A 16897-nucleotide genomic window follows, 5' to 3' on the forward strand; every position below is an offset into this window, starting at 1 on the left:
ACAGAAGAGCCTCATTTGATATGGACGGCTACCCTTGCACTTGATATATACCATACAGCCAATGTGTAGAGTTGTTCAATTTTCCCTGGTCAGGGTGACCTTATGTGACTTGGGCATGGCTCTGCCTCACTCAGAGGTGAAATCGAGGCAGTGGGATCACCCAGCAGAGTTGTTTTTCTCAGGCAGCCCGAGGACATGAATAACTAAAGCCAAGGAGAAGGAAAACCGCCCAGACTTTGTCGGATGGGATTGGCGGAGAGTTCTAATCACAGTTCCCTCTTGCATCAAGGGGTGGTTACATTCACCTGGCTGAGGCACCATAGGTCCTGCATCCTGAAACCGTGGGTCCCTCAGCACGACCCTACTCATCACCTTTTGTGGATTACGGGATTGTCGCTGGAACCCGGGTTTGAAATAACAGTTTTGGGAAGTTGGATTTACGCATTCCGACCCAGCTGTCGCCTTCGAGTGCTGAGACTTGAAGACTTCTGAATCTCCCTCCCCCACAGCCCGCACAGCCACCGCCTCTCAAATTCCAGCTTATACATTCATTTCCCGGGCAATTTTTCTCTTGGGGGGAAAACAATGGACTCTTTCAGTCTTCTCTTACCAACAAAGGGCTCTAAGACGAAGAAACCTCCCTTTCAACCGCATCCTTTCCGACTTTTTACCAGTGAAGAGTGGGCGTTGGGGGTGGGGGACGGGGGCCGCGGAGGGATGAGGTGACAGGCAACTCACCTCTTTCAGCTGCTCCAGCTCCTGTTTGAGGCTGTCGTACTCAGCCTCCAGCTCGTCATACTGCTGTTTGAGGGTCAGCTTCTCTTCCAGTACCACCAGCCCGTACTCTGCAGCCTGGATCTTCTCGTGGGTCGTCTCCGTGAGCTCCTTGGTCAGCCTCTCTATCTCAGTCTTATAATGGTCCACAGTCTGCAATACCTCTTCTGCGGCCATAGCCCCGGCGGATGGAGGCAGGAGGGGGTGTCGGGGTGGGGAGATGGATGCAAAGCAGGAGGGGGAAGGGTAAAAATGGAAAAGAAAAGTGTGGCTGGATGAATGAGCAGAGCGCGGCGCTGACTGCCGCTCCGGCGGCAGCGGCTACACTGCCGGAGAAACTGAGGAGAAATGCAACATGGAGAACGCAGGGAGAGGATCAGGGGCGAGGCGCCAGCCGCTGCCGCATGAGTCCTCTGGGCCGGCCCCTGCGTGCGGTCAGCAGCCGTGCGGCATGGCCTGGGCTGCGGCTGCCGGGGACGACGAGGGGCTCCGGATTCTGCTTATTCAGAGGCGCCCGGCCGCCATGTCTCCCGGGCAGCGTCACTGCAGTCTCCCCGGGGCCTGGCGCGCTCGGGCTCGCGTCTCGCTCGCTCGCTCCACCTGCTCCCTCTGGCAGCGCTGCAGCCGGTGCGGAATGATGCAGTCTCGGCCCGCTCCCTCCCTTCGCGCCTGGCCCCGGCTCCGAGCAGGGGGCGGGGAGGCGGATGGAGTCAGCGCGGGGGGAGGGAAGGAACCGACGGAAACATCCCGAGGCGCCTCCCGCCGGGCGCGGTGGGCCGCCACCGCCGTCTGCACCGGGGGGCGCGCGGGCGGGAGGCCGAGGCGGAGGCGGCGGGACGCGCGCCGGGGGAACCTCCGCCCCGCCCGGCGGGCCGCGGACGCGAGTTCCTCCCAGGACTTTGACCCGCGGACACCGAAGCCCCCCCGCCCCCGGAGTGGCGGGGACGCCCCTGCTCTGCCGCTGCGACGGGAGCCCGAGCTCAGGAACCGCCTGGAATCGACGCCTTTCCCAGGGAAAAGCAAACAGTAACTAACGCGCTCGGGGTCCCGCGTATCCTTCTCGCCCCCTGGGCTCCCAGCCTCCTTCCAGCCTCCAGCACCCAAATCAGCGCTGCGCTTCCAAAGCCTGCCAGACCCACCCCACTGCGCGCTCTTCTCTCCCTCCCCCCTACTTTCTGCCTCCCCTCCCTTCCCCTGGCTAGCTTGGCCTGGTTATAACCTTATTACCCCTCAGGACAGTCTTCACTAACGTTGCGTGCCTTTGCACAGCAGTCTGTGCCCAGCTTGCCACAGGACTGGGATCTGCTCCGAAAAATGCATACACCCAGTAAGCCTTTAGGTACTACTGTTTCTTGCCTCAGTCGTGCTACTCTACTCGTTCTTCAGTAAAGGAAAAGTGCATGAAATTCCCTAATTGGTATCAAGGATTCCTTCCCTACAATAAACATTTTTAAAATAATAAGAGCTAATAGTTCTTGAGACCACATGCCAGCCATTCTTCTGAGTATGGTATATGCATTCTCTCTAGTCCTAATGACCACTCTTGGAAGTAGGAACCATTATCCCCAACTTAAAAGTGGTGAAAGAAAGGCGCAGGAAATTGAGGGATTTGTCCAAATCAGGCAACTCTTCAGTGGTGAAGCCAAAATTTAATCCTAACTCCAGAACCCCAAACTGGATTATATTGGCCTCACCACTCATTAATAATACACACTCAGCAACTAAATATTATATGCTGGTAAAATGACCACTTTAATCAATATGAAGAGTCACAAAAGGAGAGGAAGGCAAAGTCAGAGTGAAAGACCAAAAATGGAGAAGAGATCAGAATGGCTAACCTAGAGGAAAGGGAGAAGAGGAGCAGAAAAGGAGTGATTTCTGTGGAAATGGAAGGGAGGCTCTGGGACCAATATACACCAAAGGTCTTACCAGTTCCTTCCTTCTCTTCTATTGGGGGCCACTATTTAGAGAGCTGTTTCTCAGTGGCCAGGAGGTGATCAACACACACACACACACACACTTTTTGATTTAGAAAGCAGGATTCAACACTCCCCTTCCTTTTGTAGATGGTAAAGAAACAAAGACAGTTGCTGATGGTGTGGGAGGAAGAGCAAATAATGCTCTTACAAAGCCTTGACTAATAGGCAGTCTGGATGTGATTTTCACTGCCTCCAAAAACAGACAAAAAAAGATTCCTTCCAGATGCTGACAATTACAACAGAATATTCTCTTGTGATTATCTGACCTATAATTAATTAATTAATTAATTAAATGGAGAAAATACTTGAAACATGCTCCTAACCATACATTCCAACCTGGCAGAGAAGCAGGGGAGATAATGACCACATCATTTCCAATTATACTGCCTTGATGTCACAGTCCAGTTGTGAAGCTCCTCCTGGGCGCCCCACAATGAAGAATGATCATGACCTGCTGAGAGAAGAGATAAAAGCTATAATTGTGGGTAGCCAAACTGCCTTCTTCCCAGTATGCCCCCTGGCCTTTCCTCACTCCACAAAGTATAAGCAGAGCCCTTCCGAAGGAATCGTAACACTTGGGGGAGATTGCCTGTTACTCCCTTTCCTTTGGATATTACTGAGAATGGAGTTTGCCTCTGCAATTTTCCTTCTTGCCCCATTTTCCTGATTCATCTACTTTAGTTAATGTATTCAGTCTGACTTCATTCAGACATTACACTATTTTAACAATACAAGATTTTGCTTATAACAACTTTGATCCTTTATATGTTGGTATTTAACTTGAAGAAAATTAACTTATTCCCTTACATACCATACTCTCCCAGAGCTGCACAGTTACATTTCTCTCCATATATGTCATACACACCATGTATATATAGGTACACACATAGATATAGATAGATGTATATATAGATCACTGACAAGTATCTAGAAAAGAAATTTTTTAAAATATTTATTTATTTGAGAGAGAGAGAGGGAGACAGAGAGAGGGAGGGAACACAAGCAGGGGAAGTGGGGAAGGAGAAGCAGGCTTCCCACTGAGCTGGGAGCCTGGTACTGGGCTCCATCCCAGAACCCTGGGATAATGACCTGAGCCAGAGGCAGATGCTTAATGTCTGAGCCACCCAGGTGCCCTAGAAAAGAATTTCTTAAACCATTCCTGGAAGTAGTGTTCCCTCATATTTCTTTAAATTAGCAGCCTCTGATTACTTAGGAAACCTTCTTACTTACAAATATTTAGAAAAAAATTAGGGGTGCCTGGCTAGTTCAGTCAGAAGAGAGTGCAATTCTTGATCTCGGGGCCATAAGTTCAAGCCCCACAATGGATGTAGAGAATAAATGATATTTTTTAAAAACACAAATATTTAGGAAAAATTATATCTTGTGACTTAGTACCTCAAACCAACCACTCACCAACTTTTCATGAATATTGTTTTCTCTTGTTCTCATTCATTCACTCATTCTTTAAACAGATATTTATTAAGTGCCCCTTATGTCCTAGGAACAATAGTAGGCATTGTGAAATCAATGACCAGTAAGATATCAGTGGTCAGTGGTCCTGACTTCATGGAGCTTGTGTTCTGAGAGGGACAAGCAAAAAACACATGACAAAACAGATTAAAAACAGACAACAACAGGGATGCATGGGTGGTTCAGTTGGTTAAGCCTCCAACTCTTGGTTTTGGCTCAGGTCATAATCTCGGGGTCATGAGATCAAGCCCCACCGTGGGCTCTGCACCCAGCACAGAGTCTGCTTGAGATTCTTTCCTCCTCCCTCTCCCTCCCCGTCTGTTCCTCCCCACCCCACCCCTACACACTCCCATAATTACTGATGAGATTATTGTGAATAGAGCAATATTTGACACCTAATAAGCAGCAAATGTATGTTTGTTTTTAAGTTTTTGGGAAAAAAAAGAAAAAGAAGATTGAGATAGAAAAAAAAGAAACAACAGAAAGATCAGTGGAGATCTCTCTGCAAAAGTGATATTTACCCTAGTATCTAAGGAACCTGAAGGAACTGGCTATGCTAACTGTGGAAGAGGGAAGGGCATGTGTAAAGGTCTAAGGCAGAAAAGAGTTTGGTGAGTACAAAGGATAAAAATCAGAAGCTGAGGCTTATAAGCCAAGGGAAAATAGCCTGGGACTGCACTAGAAGGGCAATACAGAAGGGAAACTCAGATCATGCCTGCCGTACAGATTAGACCAATCTGGATGTTGAGCATCTGAAACCAATATAATATTATATGTCAATTATATCCCAATTAAAAAAAAAAAAAGAATATGGTCTTTCAAATTGCAAACATTTGCAGAGTTAAAAAACTTTCCCAGGCAAATAAGTTTCACACCACACAAGAACAAGAGGAAACAAAATACTTCTATTTTGCTTCTCAGCATGCTTTACAAGAAATTTTAAATAACCCTAACTGGATTAGCCTTAAAGGCAGAATAGCTGGTAGGTTGTAAACGGGGATTTTAAGGCTGCCAGAAAGGACTTTTTAAATCATCTGCTCTTCTTTCTAATCCCCCTCAAAAATGATGTCTGAAATTCCTTTGGTAATAAAGAAAGATGCCTATCATTTCATAATTAGAAGTAACTTAGAAATGCAAAAAATTATTAAACTTAAATTTGTACTTATATTTGCTTTATATTTTTTCCTGATTCTGATAAGGAAATACCCAAAGGAAGGAACTGAATGGCTGAAGAAGTGGAGGCTGGGAACACCACAGATAAACATTACCCAATTCACATCTGTGCCTAAGGCTGGTCTTGCCTCCAGTTCTTCAAGAATTGAACAAAATTTCTTAATATGCTTCTTTCTGCCAAAATATGTCCCCTCCTCTTGGTTTTTTGATAGCCCTAAAACTTATATAGAGATTCTTAACCTGTTCAGAAACATTCCTTTACCCAACAGGCAAAAAAAAAAAAAAAAAAAAAAAAGAGAGAGAGAGAAAGAGAAGAATAAGGAATTTGGGTTTTATTCTCAGTGGAGTGGAAAACTTGATTATTTAGTCAGGAAATGAAATTATTTGATTTATATTTTAAGAGCATCATGACTACACAGAAAAAAAGATTGGTGGTATCAAAAAATAAAAGTAGAAGGGGCACCTGCCTGGCTCTGTCAGTGGATCCTACAGTTCTTGATCTCAGGGTCATGAGTTCAAGCCCCATGTTGCAGGGAGAAAGAAAGAAAGAAAGAAAGGGAGGGAGGGAGGGGATGGAAGGAAGGAAGGAAGGAAAGAAGGGAGAGAGAGAAAGAAAAGGGGGTGCCTGGATGACTCAGTTGGTTGAGCATCAAGACTCTTGAGTTTGGCTCAGGTCATGATCTCATGGGTCATGGGATGGAGCTTCACATCAAGCCCATATCAAGTCCAAATCAAGCCCTGAATTGGGTACTGCACTCAGCAGGGAGCCTGCTTAAAGATCCTATCCCTCTGTCCCTCCCCTCACTCGCACATGCTCTCCCTCTCTCTCCTTTCAAATAAATAAATAATTAAAAATAAAATAAATAATGAAAAAAAAGAAGAAGAAGTGGGGTCACTAGTTAGGAAGCTGTTGTGATTGTCTAGAAGAAGATGGCGGCCTGGACTATGCTAGTAGCCATAGGGGAGAGAAATGAATGGATTCCTAATATATTGCCAGAGGGGGAGGTGAGATAGAAGTCTCCAGACTTGTTTGGGGATTGGATGTGGGATAGAAAGAAAAAGAAGCAATCATTAAAAATCTAATTTTTTGACTCGCACTATTGGGAAGGTGATTTGCCATTAGTTGGATGGGAAAGACTTTGAGAAAGTTTCAGGAAATTTTGAGTCCTATTTTGGACATATTAAATGTAAGACATTTTGGAGACATAGAAATGTTAAGCAAACAATTGGATATAAGACTAGAATTAAGAAGAGATTTCTTGGGAGGCATAACAATTCTCCTCTGGAAACCATTAACATTAAATGTTTTGTGGGTTGTTGTTGTTGTTGTTGTTGTTATTTTAAGTAAACTCTACACCCTGTAGGGGTCTGGAACTCATGACCAGGAGACCAAGAATCACATGCTCTTCTGCCTGAGCCAGCCAGGTGCTCCAGCATTATGTGAATTTCAAATGAAAGAAATGGATGGTATTATCCAGGAAAAGAGTACAAATAGAGAAGAAACTGAGGTCCTTGAGGTACCCCTATTTAAGGTTGAGTTAAAGAGGAAAAGCCAACAAAGTTAAGAGGTAACTACAGAGAACAAACTGATGGTTACCAGAAGGGATGTGGGTGAGGGAATGAGTTAAATAGTTGATGGGGATTAAGGAGTGCACTTGAAGAGTGAAGGAATAAGGACCAAGTCAATGCCATTGAGAGATCAAGGTAAAGTAAGATGAGGACAAAGAAATGTTACTATATTTAGCAACATGCAAATAGGTACTCTTGACCACAGTAGTTTGTGCAGGACAAAGAGGGTAAAAACCAGAATATAGGAGATTGAAACATGAAGAGAGGTTTAAGATGTGGAAACAGCTGGAGCTCACAATGCCCCAAGAAACAGTGGAGGGAACGACATACAAAGATAATGTGAATCTGGATTGGAATCTCAGCTATGAAATGCTGGAGGGAAATCCACCCTTTAAGAGCAGTTCACACTGAGATGTCCAAATGCACCTCAAGGTAAGAGTGAGAGCCCCTGTCAATGCCTTTGAGCCAGAACTTGATCTCCAAGCTGCTCAGATATCTGCCCTCTGAGAAGCTCCCTCTGTCCCAGATCCTGGAGCACACCCCTGGGTCCAGGCCCACTCCCAGAAGGTGCTGCCTCCCTCTGCTTACATGGTTTCCTGTGTCCTGGCTACTCTCTTCTAGGTACTGGTTCAGGGAGCACTCCCAACTCTGCTACCTCATCTGTCTTTTGTCTCTTCTAAGATGCAAGATGCTAATGAATTAAAGCTGGAGTATTTTGTTGGGGGGAAGCAGGGTGGCTCATAGCTGTTCTCTCCTGTTTTACATCTTCAAAATCAGTGACCACCAGATCCTCTAGGGTTGTTTCTTAGCCACAGCCTACATCCTTGTTATCTTCCCACCAGAGAGGCACTGATTTAATTTTTGTTGGAATTACATTTCTCCATCTGTGTTTTGCTTTACCTTTTAAATGATATTTTCTTCAAAACTCTTGATTTTACTGTTTTTTGTCATCCTCATTTGCCAATCTCAGAGGCAATCTCATCTCATTAATTCTTTCTTCATTATTAAATCTGTCTCCCATGTATTTTGGCTGCAAACAACCACAAGGAATTTGTACACTGTAGTACACAAGCTAATATAAATTATTCTTTCTTTAAAAGAAGACTAAAAACTTCTGACTGCCAGTTATTATTTCTTTAGAATTCATCCACTAACCTGCCTTGATTTTCTTGATCTGAGGCAGTGTTCTGAGTCATTTGTTTCAGAAGATCAATTCCTCTTTTTTATAAAGTTTATTTTAAGGATCAGTTTAGTGAGCAAAACTACATGCTAGCAGCCAAAGTGATAGTTATATCCCAGGTCTTCCAAGGTGCGATGGATCAAAGAATAGAAAGATTGTTGTGAACAAATTCCTGTAACCTAGCTGAGTTAAAAGCTCACCTTAGTTAAATACCACAGACTTATAGAAACACTAAAAACCATATAGTTGTATGGCTTTTTCCAAAAGATCAGTATAAGAGCAGATATGGTGGGTAGATGTATCAGTCCAGACTTAGGGTTTTGTCAGTGAGTGTGTAGGAGGAATAGGAGACAAGGAAATTGAGGATATTGATGAAAAGGTAACTGATGGATTAAATTGTGTAACATGGCCAAGTGCTAGGTGTCTCTCAACATCTCTTTTCTTCTATAATAATTGCATCCCCAATTTTTTGCTGTATGAATGGTCATGTAATAAATCTGGCTATTTACTTAAATTAATGCATTCAGTTACTTGCCAGTGACTAGGGGCTGGCAAATTGGATTTAAGAAGTGGCACGTACAACTCCGTAATTGTCCTTAATGTGAGGAGGTATGCCCTTCTCCCCTTACACTTTCCTGCTGTCTGGCATGCAAACAAGATGACTGAGTTCCTGGAGCCATCCAGCCCATGAAGTAAGTTTGATAATGAAAGTATTGTAGAACGAGCACAGGATAGAAGTTGCCTAGGTCCTTAAATCTTAACAGGAGGATTGGTGAGATATCCAGCTTTAATATTCCAAACTCAACACCCATGTAAAGTGACTTTTTTTTTTTAATTAGAAAAGATAAAAAAAACCTTGAGAAAATCAGCTTAGCTCTTGTTCCTCCTTTGTGACTGCAAGGAACACCTAAGAAGGGCAACATTAGAAATCATCTATTCTAGTCAATCTTTTTTTTTCTTAACAGCCTTTTTGAGATATGGGTCACATACCCTAGAATTTACCCATTTAAAGTATACAACTCAATGGTGTTTAGTATGTTCACAGAACTGTACAGCTATCACTACAGTCAAATTTTGGAAAAATTCCATTACCTCAAGTAGAAACCCTGTGGGGCACCTGGCTGGCTCAGTCAGTAGAGCATGTGATTCTTGATCTTGGGGTTGTGAGTTCAAGCCCCACACTGGGTATAGAGATTACTTAGAATATATTTTTTTAATTATAAACAAAAAACCCCTGTATTCTTTAGCGATCATCTAAGTATCTACCCCGACAAAGTCCCCCCGCCCCCGGCCCCGCGGCCCCACCACAGCCACTAATCTTTCTGTCTCTATAGATTTCCCTATTCCGGACACTTAATATGAATAGAATCATCTTGTAAATTGTTGTAACTTTCAGCCCCATCCCTCACTTCAGCAAGGAGGTTGAATCAATCATCAAAAGGCCAAAGATCTAATCATTCGTGCTCATGTAAGAAAGCCTCCATAAAAACCCCAAAGGGTGGGGTTCAGAGGGCTTTCGGGTTGGTGAGCACATCCGTGTGCTGGGATGGTACACAGCCCAGTGCTATGAGGACAGAGCTCCTACTCTCAAGACCCTTCCAGGCTTTGTCCTGTGTCTGTCTTCAGCCAGCTATTTGTCTGTATCCTTTATTAGAATCTGGCACTCTGGTAAGTAAACCATTTTCCTGAGTTTTACGAGTTGCTGTAGTAAATTAATCATACTCGAGGATTTGGGTGTGGAAACCTCTCCCTGACAGCCTGTTGGTCAGAAGCACAGGTAACAACTCTGACTTTTAATCCATGTCTGAAGGAGGGGGTGTAGGGCAGTTTTGTGAGACTGAGTCCTTAACCTGTGGGATCTGAACCATCTCCGGGTAGGTGGTGTCACAGCTGAGTTGAATTGTAGGACACCCAGCTGGTATCCCAGAATTGCTAGATGTGTGGAAAACCCACATATGTGGGGTCAGGAGAGTAGTGTGAGAGGAAAGGAGACACACAGCGGGAGGGTTGTTTTTTTCTTTATGCTGTGCATCCTATAATGTGCCTTTTTGCTGGGCAGGCTGAGGTTTCAGGTAATATCAGAAGATAAATGAAGCCAAAAGTTCACAGCATTTACTTAGGATTCTTAAATAAAACTGAGGTTAAAAGGCAGGGGTGATGCCATTTGCGACGACGTGGATGGAACTAGAGGGATCATGCTTAGCAAAATAAGTCAATCGGAGAAAGACAACTATCATATGATCTCCCTGATATGAGGGAGAGGAGATGCAACATCGGGGGTTAAGGGGGTAGGAGAAGAGTAAATGAAACAAGATGGGATTGGGAGGGAGACAAACCATAAGTGACTCTTAATCTCACAAAACAAACTGAGGGTTGATGGGGGGAGGGGGGTTGGGAGAGGGGGGGTGGGGTTATGGACATTGGGGAGGGTATGTGCTCTGGTGAGTGCTGTGAAGTGTGTAAACCTGGCGATTCACAGACCTGTACCCCTGGGGATAAAAATATATTATATGTTTATAAAAAATAAAATTAAAAAAAAAAAAAAGGCAGGGGTGACTTACAAAACACCTCATACATGACCACGTCCTAGAGGAAGAATTAGTTATATTCTGGTTGGCAAAGTCTCCCATATCCTGGGGACAAGAAGTATGATTCCCCAACAAGAGCCAGGAAGTCTAACTTTAAACCTTAGTCATCCTACTTCCAAGCTGTTTGATCTTGTACAAGTTACCTGCTCCAACCTCAGTTTCCTCATCTGTAAATAGGAATGACTGTACACCTACTTCACAAGTAGCTGTAAGGATTCTGAGTACTAATTTCTTTCTCCTTCCCAGGACTCTCCTGTTTATGATGGAACAATATTCATCAAGGATTAAGGAATAAAGACAAAAACAAAGAAAAAAGTGTATAGATGAGGAACTAGATGTGTTTCCTATGTGGAAGCTGTTTTGGGTGTCATTAGACCATAATTGAAGGATATGTACACTGGAGATTTCACATTTAATGTACATGCATCAGAATTTGTGTGGAAGTTGAAACAGCCCAGGAAGCATACCAAGAATTAGGAGAAGGAGGACTGAGAATGGATCCTGGGCAGCACCCATATTTAAGAGGCAGCTAGGGGAGGCAGAGTAGGATCCTGAAGGAGGTAGAGTTTTCTCCAGTATGTGCATGTGTACGTGCATACACACATGGGCACACTATTAAAATTATCTCAAAAGAAAATGATCTCAAACTTGTCTAGTTCACCTTCTTTACACACAAAAGCTTCCTTCCTGTCCCCTGCCCACCCTGCACAGTATCCTAGAGCACAGTTACTGAAGATGGGCATATGGAGTACCAAATGAGGGATCCCACAGTCTTGTTGTGCAACAATTATCAGCTTAATGCAAATTCAGGAAGGAGCACATCCCTCCCTATATCCAGCCATAGACCCTGGGACACTGTTGATGGGCATATTACCATCCAAGTGCAGGTGTATCCGAGAGGGTATAAGGGCTCAGTTCTCTCCTGGGCACAGAAATGTAGTCCTGGACTCCCTGCCTTCATGGGCAACTCCACTGACCAGCTTTTAGGTTTTGAAGGCCCCTGGAAATTCTCCTCATTGTTATCCTTCCTCCCAATCTGTAACCCCATATTGTCTTTGTACCCCCCATATATACTTGCCCCCCAAATCAAATCAAAACAAAACCTGCTTTCTTCTTTTCTCCTCTAGTTTGGATTGTGAAATCAAACCTAGAACCCAAGCAATTAGTAATTGAAAACTGGTTCCTCTTTCTAAGATGTTCCAATTGATACCAAAAGTACCTTCCATTCTCCTATTGCAGTAAATAACAGGGAAAAAAAAATCAGATTCTATATTAAGAAAAACTGAAGATTCATATCTTGCTATATACATATTCTTATCATAGCTAAGATCATATGCTATATATCATTTTATATCCTGCTTCATTTATTTAATATTGTAGTCCAAGACATTTTTCATGTTATCAGAATATTTCCTAAGCATCACCCTTAATAGCTGCATAGTTGACTATTTCATGTTATAATTTTTTTTAAAGATTTTATTTATTTATTTGAGAGAGAGAGAATGAGAGAAAGAGAGAGAGAGCATGAAAAGTGGGAGGGTCAGAGGGAGAAGCAGACTCCCTGCCGAGCAGGGAGCCCAATGCAGGACTCGATCCCAGGACTCCAGGATCATAAACCAAGCCAAAGGCAGTCACTTAACCAACTGAGCCACCCAGGCGTCCCTCGTGTTATAATTTTTTTAATCCTTTCTACCTCCAACCAATCCAACAGTCCTTAGTGCACATGAAACTGACAAAATACAAAAGCTGAATTCTAGGTACTTGTTGAAAAACACAATCTCAATCTCATGCCCCATAACATTTATCAAAGGGAGGATTATCTAAAGGATATCAGCTCACTCACTCACAGGTACTCTATAATCTCTGGACCAGTACAGAACAACATGCCTGGCCCACATTCTACTTGCCCACTAACCATGTTTTGATGCAGTGTCATGAGGCTCTATGAGAAAAGTTGGAATACTCAACCCAGCATAAGTGGTCATCCTGTCTACTACACAAGGATACTGTTGAGATCATGAGATCATGATCACCTAATATCATTTATGAGAACCTTCTACATTCTATGGAATAAATCTGTGTCTGATTTTACTACCAAGAATAGTTGGCCTTCTCCAGAGTAACTGCTCTGCTTTTATAACATGAGTACTGTGACTTGTATAACTGATCAGCTTTGCCTTTACCCAGAGGCTGCTAGAAAGCTTCTTTTGGCAAATTTGTGATCTTTTAGCAAGGATATAGGTCAAATAATATGTATTTTTAGCCTCATTCCTGTTTTATCCCAGGTGGAATGACTGGGCAAAGACCATGTGTGTTTTTAAGGCTGTGTACTAATTTTCCCATTAACTGTCATGGGAAAAGTTATTGTTTTATCATGCCTTTATCTGTGCTGAGTTCTTTTATAAATTCTTGCTGACTTGACAGGCAAAAGAGGAGTACTGTCTTACTGTCGTTTCAATCTACATTTTGTTGATAACCAATGAGATTGAACCTTCTGACCAAAACCACTACATTTATTCTATTAATCATTTACATTTCTTCCCTCTTTCCATCTTTTGCAATCTTTCTATTAGGTCTTTGTGTTTTTCCTTTTATCTGTTTAAACAAGATAAGGGCCCTTCTTTCCTCTGTCTCCTGTCATCTGTTGAGAGAAGGGAGACAGTGTAGCAGAGGCTTGAGGAATGGTCACAGGGAATAGACAGGAACACAGAAAGGACACTCGGGCCAACACTCAGAATGAACCGAAGATGCGTGCATAGTTTTAAAGCAAAACACTCGAAGCACTGTTGATAGATTATTTCCATAATCTGACTCTCTCCTCTTGTTCTTTTAAAACGTGCCCAATTCCAGAAAAACACATTTTTAAAACATTAAGTTTTTGTTCTTTCAGTTGAAGAAAATTCCTTGAACTATACAGTAATTTTAAGATCATAATCAAACACTTGTCTATTGCAAAGACTGTTTGTAGGAGAGTGCTTATTTTTGTAACCATGGAAACCCAGATGATTCCATGCCTATATACCTAGCTTGCACAAATAATTTTTAGTGAACCAAGTCAAACAAATCATATATCTACCAAAATCATTTCTTTTTAGAAATGCTTTCTCTTGGGGCACCTGGGTGGCGAAGTCGTTAAGTGTCTGCCTCCCACAGGTCATGATCCCAGGGCCCTGGGATCAAGCCCCACATCCAACTCCCTGCTTGGTGGGAAGCCTGCTTCTCCCTCTCCCACTCCCCTTGTTTGTGTTCCCTCTTTCGCTGTCTCTCTCTCTGTCAAACAAATAAATAAAATCTTTAAAAAAAATGCTTTCTCTCATTGCTAGTGGAGGGAAGTTTGATGGTTGTGATGGTTTGATGCATTGTGTTACACGAACAGCTCAACTTCTTAGCATCTGTTTTTTGACAGTTTTAGTTTTTTCTGTTCCTTTAAAAACACTTTAATTACTGAAAAGAAATTAAAAAAATAATAAAATAATAAAATAAAAAAACAACAAAAAACACTTTAATTAGTAAAAAGCATATGCCATAATAATTCTTGAATCTCTCTTCTGATTTCTCTTAATAAGGTTCCTGGATATACCAACCTCTTTTTATGATACTGAGAGATTCAAAGATGTTATACACCTGGCCCACGGCCCCATGCTGGGCAGAGCTATACAAACCACATCCCCAATTTATCTCAAGTGCACCTGGATTCTCGGCATGATTAAGGAAAACCCAACTGCAAGCTTTTGATGTTCATTTTGGTAAACAGACGTGAAGGTTGATTTCATCTTAACCCATTGTCCTTGTCTCTAAAGCTTTCTTTAAAGAAAACATGTCCTGAATGCTACTTTATGGCAGGCCTTGTTCTCAGTGTTTTACAACGAGTTGACCCCTCAGGACAACCATAGGAGATTATATTCCTATTTGACAGATGAGGAAAGGAAGGCACAGGAAGGTTATATACCTTGCCCAAGGCCTCACAATAGGCAAATGATGTTCGTCCACTGTAAACACAAGCTTTTCTCCTAAACCAGTGTCTCCTCTTTCATTGGACTAGAAACTGGGAATGTCCACAGAATTTAAAACTTTGTTTCAAGCCTTAAGCTATGCAGAATGAGTCAAGTGAAACATTGTAAGTAGAAAGAGTTAAGGGTTCTCAGAAATAAAAGACAAGACGTAGCTCTCCTGACAAAAGAGAATTTATTGTAGGTTCCCAGCTGTTTTCTATGATCTGTGCCCTGCTTGCCCAAGCACACTTCCTGCAGAACTTCCTAGGAGGTGTCGGAATTACAAAGAAATTCAAACACCTCAGTAGCTAAGGATTTTCAGGGAACAAAGGGAATTCAAACAATAACAGTTTCTACCAGGCAAGCAAATAGCTTAACCGGATCAGAGACAATAAATAAATATTAAAACTCCCAGTGCAGAGTTTCATAAGCAAGGACCTGCACTCCTTCCCCAAGATAATGCCCCTATGACCACCATGTAGATTATACCAGCTCCAAGAGTATGCCCACAGCCCCTTCCCCTGCTCTGATGGTTACTTCTGCTTCATTAGGAGTAGGAGGAGCACAGGCTTCATGAACATGACATAGAATGCATGCATAGGCATGTTTTCCAAGGGCCTACATAACCTTATGCCCATCCTTACATGTGATGACAAAGTTCCCCTTTCTGAATATTCATCCTAACTCTAAATAAAAAGAACCCAATCACCCTTGCTCAGGGAGTCATGGCTTTGGAAATTATTTCCCGTGATCTCCATATTTGCTGCAAATAAAGCTTCCCTTGTGTGACGAGTCCACCTGGTGTAGTCTTAACTGTGACTCAGCAAGGAGCGAACTCCCATTAGTTTGGTTACAACACCATTGAGGATTTTTTTTTCATGTTTCCAAACATCACTCCTGACGCAATTAGTACAACTGGAAATTGAGATGATCAGTGAAGCAACTACTACCCACAACAGATCTCTGGAGCCAAAAGGGAAGGCTTCGCAGACTAGGAGGGCACACATCATGTATCAAAGCTGCACAGGCAAAACCAACATGGAGGACATGTTGAGGGACATGGACAGGAAGAGGAGTGGGGATGGAAGACATGATGCATTATCACAACACATTCAACTAATTTTTAAAAACCATTTTTTTTCATTTCAGGACCAGGAATTCTATTACTCACCCTCAAGACAAAAACAAAGAAACCCTAAGTACTTTTGATTGTTTACCTGAATGTGACGGATCTTTTTTTTTTTTTTTTAAAGATTTTATTTATTTATTTGACAGAAATCACAAGTAAGCAGAGAGGCAGGCAGAGAGAGAGGAGGAAGCAGGCTCCCTGCTGAGCAGAGAGCCCGATGTGGGGCTTGATCCCAGGACTCTGGGATCATGACCTGAGCCGAAGGCAGAGGCTTAACCCACTGAGCCACCCAGGCGCCCCTACAAATTTCATACTTTCTCCTCATTAGAGAGTTCCAATATGTATGGAAATAGAAAACTTACTATTATGTTTCTTCTGTAGATATGGGCATATAAAAGGCTATAAGCCTTTGTAGGGGGAGAAAGACTTTCCCCCACCCTTCTAGGTACAATATCTGTGTCTAGATTAACAGGAGAAAAGATACACAAATTTATTAATTTTTAATATTATGCACCTGGGGGGAAAGTGAATACCCAAAAAAGCTGTGAAATCTGAGAGCTTTACAGTCTCAGTAGGACAAGGGAAGAGAGGTTGTAGGCCACTTTGGAGAGACTACCTGATTTTTTTTTTAAATGAATGGGCTTTAGGAGAATTGATGGGAGATATGATAATTTGTGACAAAGTTTGTCTGGATGTGGAAACTAGAAGAAGACTTCAGTCTCCTTTCTGTGATAAGACTCAATCTTCCCTGTTTGATGAAACTCCAGAAGAGACCGTCTCTAACAACTGCATTCCCATTCCTTTTGAAGGATCAGTCTTTGGGCAGATAAGAGGAGTTCAAGAAAAGCATCTTCCTGCCTTTGCTGATTTTCAAGTGTCTTCAGCTCAAAATAATCAATATACCAAAGTGGCCATATTTGGGGGAGGCATGTTCTGAACACTTTCACCTCTATAAATAAGACTACAAAGATACTGAGGAAGCCCTTTATAGAGGGCTCTGTAAATACATGTGAGGCAGGCAGATCAGATGCTCTTCTTGGGAA

The 16897-nt window shown here is 42.8% G+C and overlaps 2 protein-coding genes across 11 annotated transcripts in view; one reads left to right on the forward strand and one right to left on the reverse strand.

Moving 5' to 3' along the window:
* The window catches only part of BICD1 (BICD cargo adaptor 1), a 226629-nt gene extending 225446 nt beyond the window's left edge, over positions 1-1183 (reverse strand). For all 9 annotated transcript variants that reach the window (XM_047740888.1, XM_047740886.1, XM_047740884.1 and 6 more), the window contains exon 1: positions 739-1183. In XM_047740888.1, the coding sequence (XP_047596844.1) occupies positions 739-951 (213 nt within the window). In that variant the 5' untranslated portion in view covers positions 952-1183. The remainder of the gene's footprint in view (positions 1-738) is intronic.
* Positions 1130-7646, forward strand: LOC125106607 (uncharacterized). 2 transcript variants are annotated; one of them, XR_007129366.1, is made up of 4 exons: positions 1130-1800; positions 2009-2113; positions 3097-3234; positions 6761-7646. XR_007129366.1 is itself a non-coding variant. In XM_047740890.1 (3 exons), the coding sequence occupies exons 1-3, from the start codon at positions 1130-1132 to the stop codon at positions 3143-3145; spliced, it is 813 nt and encodes a 270-aa protein (XP_047596846.1). In that variant the 3' UTR covers positions 3146-3613. The 2 variants fall into 2 exon arrangements, 1 of the variants encoding a protein (XP_047596846.1); XM_047740890.1 differs by lacking the exon at positions 6761-7646 and having other exon boundaries at positions 2009-2101; positions 3097-3613.
* Positions 7647-16897: the final 9251 nt, after the last annotated feature.

Source organism: Lutra lutra, chromosome 8, assembly GCF_902655055.1.
Source record: "Lutra lutra chromosome 8, mLutLut1.2, whole genome shotgun sequence".
NCBI lineage: Eukaryota > Metazoa > Chordata > Mammalia > Carnivora > Mustelidae > Lutra > Lutra lutra.

What these genes read in the sequence shown, in the direction of transcription:
- LOC125106607 (XM_047740890.1), top strand. Translation starts at nt 1,130, where the DNA reads ATGGAGAACGCAGGGAGAGGATCAGGGGCGAGGCGCCAGCCGCTGCCG. An exon ending in TTCCCAGGGAAAAGCAAACA is followed by an intron (nt 1,801 to 2,008) that starts GTAACTAACGCG and finishes ATTACCCCTCAG; the next exon opens with GACAGTCTTCACTAACGTTG. An exon ending in CCGAAAAATGCATACACCCA is followed by an intron (nt 2,102 to 3,096) that starts GTAAGCCTTTAG and finishes CCAACCTGGCAG; the next exon opens with AGAAGCAGGGGAGATAATGA.